The sequence below is a fragment of the Echinops telfairi genome, unplaced genomic scaffold (genome assembly GCF_000313985.2).
Source record: "Echinops telfairi isolate 266 unplaced genomic scaffold, ASM31398v2 ScPeMD7_7459;HRSCAF=8497, whole genome shotgun sequence".
Taxonomy (NCBI): domain Eukaryota; kingdom Metazoa; phylum Chordata; class Mammalia; order Afrosoricida; family Tenrecidae; genus Echinops; species Echinops telfairi.
This window is the reverse complement of record NW_022111359.1, coordinates 307,366-315,589: the sequence shown is the minus strand read 5'-3', so window position 1 is coordinate 315,589 and position 8,224 is coordinate 307,366. Positions and strand designations below refer to the sequence as shown.

The window sequence follows — 8,224 nt, the reverse complement described above, 5'->3', positions numbered from 1 at the left end:
CCCACAGTGCATGCCCAGCCGCCGAGGGTGCCACGCGGCTGCCTTCTGTTCTCGTTTGGTTGGTTCCTTTTCTTTTTTAAGAAAAAAATAAAAGCGAGGTGGACTGTGGCTGTGCGGGTGCTGCTGGGTGGCTGTGTCGGCTGTCAGGTGGAGGGTCTGGGGTCCACCCCTCCCTTTTGCCATGTTCCCAAGGAAGGGTTTTAAGACATAGGCTGTTGGGTACTGGGACAAGCAACAGGAGGCATCGAGGGCAATTCCATACTTGGTTATGTGGGAACTGCCTGGCCTGTGCCCACTGGGGTTGTGTGTGTGTGAAGGGTGGGTACTACTTCTGCAGAGTTCAACCCTTGCTTTCGGTAACCACTTCCAGCCCCACAACTTCACCAGCTGGACACCTGTTGTCCAGCCACCCCCCATAAGGCCACAGTGCCCCAGGGTCCACATAGAACACTTGGAGCAGCAGGCCACGAGTTTTCAGGATATTTATAACCAACCAGAGAACGGAAACACAATGAAAACACCATGACAGTCGGTGCGCACACTGGGTAGAGGCTTGGCAGGGCGACCGTGGCGGCAGGGGCTGCCCGTCTTTTGGCAATAAATAAAGCTTGGGAAAACTTGAACCCTGGGCCTTTTGGCATTTCTTTAACGTCCATTTAAACACTATTGGTGCCCTTTCGGTTCCTTTGGATAACGCAGCTGCAGGGGCGGGCAGCCCGTTCACATGCAGAGGGTTGGGGGAGATGGAGGCGGGAGGAGCTGCTGGGGGCCGGGCAAAGGGTGAGGGTAGGAACAGCAAATAGCAGCAGCGGCGGCGGGCGGTTATTGCTCAGAGGGGGCGCAGGTGGCCATGAGCACACGCCGCAGTGAGGTAATCAGCTTCAAGGGTGACAGCGCTCCCTAGGACCAACCTCCCCAGACCACGGGCTACCTCGGTAACACATGCGCAGATTACCAGCCCCCGTGCGACCTGACTGGCTCTCACGAGGGAGGTTCTGTGCATGCACCTTTGTACTCCCATCTACCTTTTCTTCAGGTTGAAGCCCCAATGCATGAGTCCGAGCCCACCCGCCAGTAAGACCAGTGCCAGCTGTCCCACGATGGTTCCCACCACCCATAGGCCACTACTTCGGGCCAAAGGTAGTTGGAATAGTTCTCAGTAGGCCAAAGATGAAGACTCAGTTTTCCTGTTGTCCAGCAGCCCCCAAGCCTGTCGCCTCTGGACACCTCGGGGGCTGGACACCTCTTAGGGCCTGTGCGTGTGCGCCCTGGGGCGACCAGCGACCTATGTGCTTGTGCGCCACGTGACCTGGAGGCTGCGCATGCGCGCCAGGCTCTGCGTCTCCCGCCCCCGAAGCCTGGTGCGGCGCTGCCGGTGACTAGGAACCTGAGGCTTATGCCGGGCTGTGGTCGGGGGACGTTGGAGCGGCTGCTGCCAAGGTTGGGGCAGGGGTGCCGGGCTGGGCAAGGCGCGGTGGGAAGAGTCTCTCTTCGAGGCCGGCCGCCAGCTTGTGCAGTAAAGATTCTGGGGGCTCGAGGCACAGGCCCGAGCCGGGGCAGCCGCCACCTCCGGGCTCCTCCTCGATAACCGGGATGGCGGCAGCCCCGTCGTCTGGCCCCGCGCCCACGCCACGCGTGGGTGGCGGTGGCCCATCGACGCTGTCGCCACGACGCAAGGGCGCACGTGCAGGGCGGGGCTCGGTGCCGGGAGGGAGCGCGGCCTGCATCGCTCTTGCGCCCGGGTCGCTGTGCTGCCGGCCGCGCTGCCACTGCTTGCGCGAGTGAGGGTGCGCGCGCGTGCGGTGGCGCGCGGCCGCGGGAGTCTCGTCAAACTGCGGGTCATGGCGGAGGAACTCGTGAAAAAGCGCGTCCGTCTTCTCATCGATGCTGTAGTCGCGGTGCGGCGCGCGACGGGGCCAGGCGCGCGGGCTGCGGGGCTGGGCAGGGGCCGCTACCTCCTCGAAGCTGTCGGCTGCTCGGCCCTCGCTGAAGGACACGCGCTTGTCGGGGGCGCCCAGCAGCCCGTCGTCCCCTGTGCAGCGGCCCTCGATGCTGGCGTAGCCGCTGTCCATCTGCAGCAGCTTGCGCGGCCCGCCCGTGTCGCCCGCTTCGCCCTCCTTGGGCCGCGGAGCCAGCGGCGGAGGCGAGGAGGGAGGGAAGGTGGGCACGGCACCCCCAGAGCCCGAGCTGTCTCCACTGCGCACTGAGTCTCGGTCGTTGCCGCTGCTGCTGTGGTCCGAGGAGGCGGCCGCGTGCAGTTCGAGCGAGGCTCGCAGACTCCAGATGTCACTGCAGGCTGCGTGCTCCGGTCCTACCTCTCGCTCGGCTTCCAAGTCCTGCGGTGGCGGCTGCTGCTGCTGCTGCTGCTGTTCCGGCTCCAGGGGGGACTCGGGACTGGCTCCTCCCAAGGCGCCCTGCCCCTCGGGCGCCTCTAGCCTGCAAGCCAGCGGGCATCAGGGGACCTGTCCACCAGGGCCCTGCTACCCCGCCCGGCCCCTCCACCTCGGGGCAGGGGGCCTGCAAGACTTGGCGTCATTCTGAAATGCTGGCCAGGACAGCGGCAGGGCCTGCCCCACCCTGCTGAGCAGGAAGGACCTTTGTGCCAGGAAGTGGGCAGTTCCTCCTCCACCCCCCCCAAACAGATCCATTGGGATGAATTCTGATTTCCATGTGGTCCATCGTGGGTAGCTGTGCCCCTACTACTTCTAGGGAACTCTGGGTAAAGTCACCCAGCTGCCCATTCCCATCCCACCTGAACCCACAGGAACCAGGATGGAGAGTTGGAGGAAGGGTCGGGTGCCAAGCAGAGCAATCCAGCACTCACTGTGCCTCACCTGCCCGGAGTACCAGGCCCTCCCTGGCAGCTCCAGAAGGCAGCCTGGGTGGACTCAGCCACTATGGCTTCTAGCCCTGGGATGGGGCCACCAGAAAGCCCTGCAGTGCCTGGAGGAATGTGCTCCAATCATGGGCCCACCTAGTGGGTGTTGGTCCTGGGTCCCCCCCCCAGGCCCGCCACCCTTACCAGGTCTGTCCCTGCTTCCCTCCTGCAGTCCATGGTGAGCAGGCGGGCCCAGCGAGTCCGTTTCGGGAGGGGCTGTGCAGAGCAGGGCACACCCACGTGTCTGCAGGGCCGCCTGGGGGAGAAAGGGCCAGCGGGGGCCCCCCGTGTCCACCCCTAGCGCCTCTATCTACTGAGAAATACCTGCCGAGAGCGGGGGCCGGGCTGGAGGGGCTGGCCAGGGAGGGGTGGGGGAAAGCCACGGCGGCGTCACCAGCCCGGGTGATGTACTGGATGAGGTCCACGTGGGGGACATCCCCCTCCTGCTCCATGCTCTCGCTGGCTGCCCGCTGCCGCTGGAAGTGGTGGCGCTTGGGGGACCCTATGCAGAATAGGAGGGAGGATCCGTCAGCACACCTGGCCAGGTGAGGCCCAGCAGATTCCCAGGGCCAGTGCTGCCATGGGGGTCCAGTGCCCCATGTGTTGGCGCTACCCCAGGGCCTGCAGGAGCAGACCAATGCCAGGCCTCCTCCCGCAGAGCCTTGGGGCTCAGCAAGCAGCTGAAGGGATCACTGGGCAGTCGGCAGAGCCAGAGAAAGCCAGGAACCGGAGGTAAGGGGGCACCGCTGCCGGCAGGAGTGGGAGTGTGGCAGACTAGGGTGGGGGGTGCAGGGAAGTGTGGGGTTGCCCAGCCCCACCCATGGGCCTCTGGCCACAGGCCAGGCCTCCTACGCCAGAGAGGCCTGGGAGAAGCTTCCTTGGCAAGTCTTGGGGTGGGGAGGCCAGTCACTCAGCAAACAGGTTCTGGGTGCTCCTGCAACCATATGTGTCTGTAATGCTCCACATCACTGGATGAAACCCGAGCCTCGGCTCTAAGCAGTATAGCTCCTCCCACCCCATCCCGAAGAAGCCACTCTTATGCCTGTGCTGCTGAACCCCAAGTCTTGGCTCCAAGCAGTATGGTGCCTGACCCCTGGGGGCCAAGAGATGCAGCCCTATACCTGTACGGCTGAACCTCAAGTGTCATTTCTAAGCAGTATAGGCCCCTCCCTGGGGTGGGAGAACCTACCCCTCCCTACCTTCACAGGTGAACATCAGTCTTGGCTGGAAGCAGTACCGGCCCAGTCACACTGGGCGGCTTCTCCAGCCCTGCTCCACCCTGCCAGGTGACCCCTGCAACTTTGTTTTCGGCAGTGCTGACCGCTGACCTCATGGAGATCGGCCCTCGGCCCCCAGCTCCAGCTAAACAGTCCACACTGGGTTAAGGTCCAAGACAATGCTCTCAGCCCCACCTGCCCCACCCCTCAACCTCACCTTCCTTGTCCTGGGTAACAAAACTAGCCTGGGGTCATCTGCTGAGACGCCAGAAGGCTGCAGCTCTGAACCCAGGGGTAGTATACTGAGGCCCCTTGGCCCAAATCAGCCCACCAGCTGTTTTGTGAATAGTTTTATCAGCCCACAGCCAGAACCACTTGCTGCCGCATCACCTCAGGCAGCTCCTGCCTGGAGCCGAGGTGAGAGGCACATTTGCAGCAGAACCCAGAGCTCTCACCCTGGAACTTGACAGGCTTTTGTGACCTCTGCACCTTTCAGCAGCGAGAGGAGGAGGCCACAGCGAGACTTGCAGAGCCACCTGGCAGGAGTGACCTGGCAACAGGCTAGCCAGCAGGCATAAGAGGGGGAGGACCCTGGAAGGCAGAGGGCTCCCTCTCTGCTGTGGGGTGTCACAGGACACCCCAGAGGTCAGTCTTAGGGGGGTCCTGGCTCGGCTGCCTACATGCCCTCCCTCCAAGGTCCATGCCCACCTCTCGTGTCCAGGCTGCATGCTCGCTGGCTTGTCTCCAGCTTCCACTTCTTGACCTTGAAGTAGGGGCTGGCCCCGTCCAGGCTGGCGTGGCGCCGCAGGCGAGTGAGGAAGTGCAGGACGGAGCCGGCCCCAGAGCTGGAGCCAACGCAGGCCTCCCCAGGCACTGCTATGGCCCCTGGCCCACCAGGCTTGCTGCCGAGGGCCCCCGTGTCCAGCTGGCCAGGAGAAGGGGGGCTGTGAACGCTCGGGTGCCCATATGTATCCCAACACCCACCCGCCCCTCAGGCTGGGGACTCTCCTCCCCGTAGCTGCCTGCAACCCCCTCTGCCTCCTGTTGGTTTGAATAGAGGCTTGGGAGATGGTTGGGCTCCACAGCCCTGGACACACCCTCTGGAGCACCTGGACCCTGAGTAGACTAGCTAGGGACACCTCCGTTGAGCCCAGGCTGGCTCAGATCACCCACTCAGCTCCTTACCGAGGTACCCTCCCCGGAGTCGCTGGACGCCGACGGGCTGATCTCCACGAGGTCGGTGCTGCCGGCAGCAGAATTGAAGGGGTCACCTGGCAGGGCGGAGCTGGGGCCCACAGAGCGGCCGGTGAGGGCCTTCCCCGGGGGCTGTGGGACAGAGCCGTAGGGGAGCAGCGACAGGTCAAAGGGCATAGGACATTAGCCATCCTGGGCCTAACGCCACCCCACCTCACCCCCACCCCCAGACTTAGAGGCACAGGACCTGGGCATAGGAGCTACCTGCCACCTCCCAGCCCTATGGGCTGGCCCCGGCTCCTTGCTTACCTGGAAGATGGCGAGGTTGGCCTTGGAGGTGGTGGCCAGGTGGGGGGTGGCCACCGCACTGGCCTCGCCCCCATCACACTCGTGAATGGTGACAATCTTGAGTGGGGGCAAGTGCAGGTGGGTGAGACGTGCGTTCTTGAGGTGGTGGAAGTCGCCCTCTGTCAGCGTGTACCTGTGCAGTGTGCCCAGGTCCGTCAGCAATACGCCACCTCACCCCATCCCCCCTGGGGGGGTACCCCCTTACCGGCGCCCCTTGTCCTGTGTCTTCCGGCTCTGCTCAAACAGGGCTGCCTCATTGAAGGAGACTCGGCGGCCAGTGGCGCTGGTGGACAGGAAGCGCTCAGTCTCGGCATCCTGGCCCTCAGCATCCTCGCCCCTCGAGTCGGGGTCTGTGGAGCAGAGGCAGAGGGGTGGGCTGCACCTGGTCCCGGGCGGCGGTGGGCACTCGCTCTCACACTCACGCTCTGCCCTCGCCTGAGGGCACCTACGCGGTGGACTTTAAGGAAACCGGGGTGAATTGGAGTCGGGTCATGCCCAGTCTGGTGGGGAGACAGACACAGTGGTCAGGTGGCTGTGGAAGAGGGGCTGGGGCCACGGGGTGCCTCATGTCTCACCTTGAGCTAGGTGGGCACTGTTGTCCAGGTAGGTGGTGGTGGTCTTCTCTGCTTCCTCCATGGCTCTAGAGGGGTGGCACAGCATCACTCAGAGCGCCTGCAGAAGTCTACCCCTAGGTCCTGCCCAGCCAGAGGCTCACTCTGAGGCAGGCCCCTGGCCAGCAGACTGCCCAATACTCAGCCTGGCATAGGCACAGCCAGGTACACACCTGTGTACTTAGATCACACACACATACACATCTCTGTATTCACCTTTGTGCAACTAGACGCACCGATTTATCCAGACCACACACACACATGCACACACACACACCTCTGCACAGAGATGCACATGCAACTATAAACACCCCAGTGTATACATGGCTGCATACCTGCTTGCAACCACACACATCTGTGTCCCCATACTGGACACCCGAGTCTCTGCACAGATCTCGCATACCTGCACGCCCACATGCCTATATGCACAAGTACATCTCTGCTCACATGCCGCCCACATACACATCTGCACATACTTCCCACCTGCCCAGAGATCATACCCCAGTGCTCACACCTGTGCACCCCCACCTCACCTGTGGCCCCTCCGGTGCCCCTCCCAGCACCGGCGGCACAGCAGCAGCAAGCCAGAGAGCACCACCAGGGTGCCCCCCACAAACAAGCACATCACCACCACCAGAACCGTGTAGTTGTCCAGGACAGGGTTGGGCGCCACCTGCAAGGAACGCAGACAGGAGCTCTGGACTGAATGCTCAAGCCCACCCCTACCCCCCACCTCTCACTCACCGTGGGTCGCCCTGTGGTGTTGTCCCAGGACATGGTCATCGCGACAGTGGTGGCAGCAGTGGCTGTGGCCATGGTGGCCGTAGGCTGCATCGCGAGGCCAGGAGAGGGGCCTGCAGGAGGGCAGGGCCTGCTCAGCACCCACGTGTCCTCTGCTCCCAGCCCACAAGAGCCGCTGAAAATAAGTCCTCAGCTCCCCAACTGTAGCACGAGCCCGCACGTAGGGCGGTGACTCATGGCCAGGGATGGGGGGCCCTGAGAAGCACCCCCTGCCCTGAGTGGGCTGGGTGGTCGCAAGCAGGTGTTCTCTGTACCGCGCCATCTTTGGAGGGGACAGTTGCGCGGTGGGCCAACACACGATCTCAGAGTAGGGCTGGGCCAGTCAGTGGGCAGCACCCCACTGAGAAATGAGAAAACAGGCCAGGACCCAAAGAGCCCCATATCCTGTCTACCCTTCAAAGTAGGGGACGGCCCCCCCACGGGGACCCAGATTCCCATGGAAGGAGGCAGCAGGGAAGCACCGCTCCCTCCGGGATCCACCCACGGCCGAGGGCGGGGTCACGACTGGGCCGTGGGAGCCCCTTTGCTCTGCAGAGCAGGTGGGAAAGGAGCACCCGGCGGCGGCGTGCGCATCGACTCCTGCCGGAAGAATCTGGTTCCCATGGCGACGGTGCAGGCCCGGGGGTGGGTGGGGCGGGAGCGGGAGGGTTGCCAGGGAGCAGGGCTGGAGTGGAGCGGCGGGGGAGGCCCTGCAGGGGCGGCTGCGGAGCCGCCGGGCAGGCGGGCGAGCAAAATGGCTGCGGCCGCCACCCGTGGGCCCACCCTAGCCTCACGCTCAGCTCCGCCTTGCGGGGGTCCGGCGGCTGCTCCCTGAAACCTAGGCATGAGACCGCAGGGTCCTGTCCCAAAGCCAAGGGTCAGTGGGGAAACTGAGGCCTGGGTTAAGGGAGGCTGCTGGCAGAGGCCGGCCGGGCTCCCCACCCCCAGGTGTGGGTGCAGGCAGATGTAGGTCGGGGAATGAGTTCATGCTGGGGTGAGGCGCAGGGACCACGAAGAGTGACGGGAGGCGAAGGCAGGGAGGAGTGCTGGGGAGGCAGGCTCGGGAAGGGGGTCCCCACGAGGGCTCGGTTTCCCTCGAGCTTGCTCAGCACCTACTCGGAGAAGCCCAACCGGTCTTGGGGTGGGTCGGCCGAGTGGCCTAGACCCCAGTCCCAGGCGCCTCTCCGGGGGGCTCG

General features: G+C 64.0%; 1 protein-coding gene across 2 annotated transcripts; it reads right to left on the bottom strand.

Annotated features, from left to right (window-relative positions):
- Positions 1–468: 468 nt before the first annotated feature.
- On the bottom strand, positions 469–8,217 carry LOC101641702 (CACN subunit beta associated regulatory protein). Of its 2 annotated transcripts, XM_045300013.1 has the most exons (10): positions 8,145–8,217; positions 6,993–7,102; positions 6,782–6,945; positions 6,213–6,277; positions 5,843–5,987; positions 5,599–5,770; positions 5,281–5,421; positions 4,804–5,020; positions 3,203–3,380; positions 469–2,436 (listed from the first exon to the last, which is right to left on the bottom strand). In XM_045300013.1, exons 2-10 carry the CDS (start codon positions 7,080–7,082, stop codon positions 1,395–1,397), a joined length of 2,214 nt encoding a protein of 737 aa, XP_045155948.1. In that variant the 5' UTR covers positions 7,083–7,102; positions 8,145–8,217; the 3' UTR covers positions 469–1,394. The 2 variants fall into 2 exon arrangements, with proteins under 2 accessions (XP_045155948.1, XP_045155949.1); XM_045300014.1 differs by lacking the exon at positions 8,145–8,217 and having other exon boundaries at positions 6,782–6,921; positions 6,993–7,553.
- Positions 8,218–8,224: the final 7 nt, after the last annotated feature.

What these genes read in the sequence shown, in the direction of transcription:
- LOC101641702 (XM_045300013.1), bottom strand. Translation starts at nt 7,082, where the DNA reads ATGCAGCCTACGGCCACCATGGCCACAGCCACTGCTGCCACCACTGTC. An exon ending in GGGCACCGGAGGGGCCACAG is followed by an intron (nt 6,278 to 6,781) that starts GTGAGGTGGGGG and finishes CCACCCCTCTAG; the next exon opens with AGCCATGGAGGAAGCAGAGA. An exon ending in ACACAGGACAAGGGGCGCCG is followed by an intron (nt 5,771 to 5,842) that starts GTAAGGGGGTAC and finishes CACACTGCACAG; the next exon opens with GTACACGCTGACAGAGGGCG.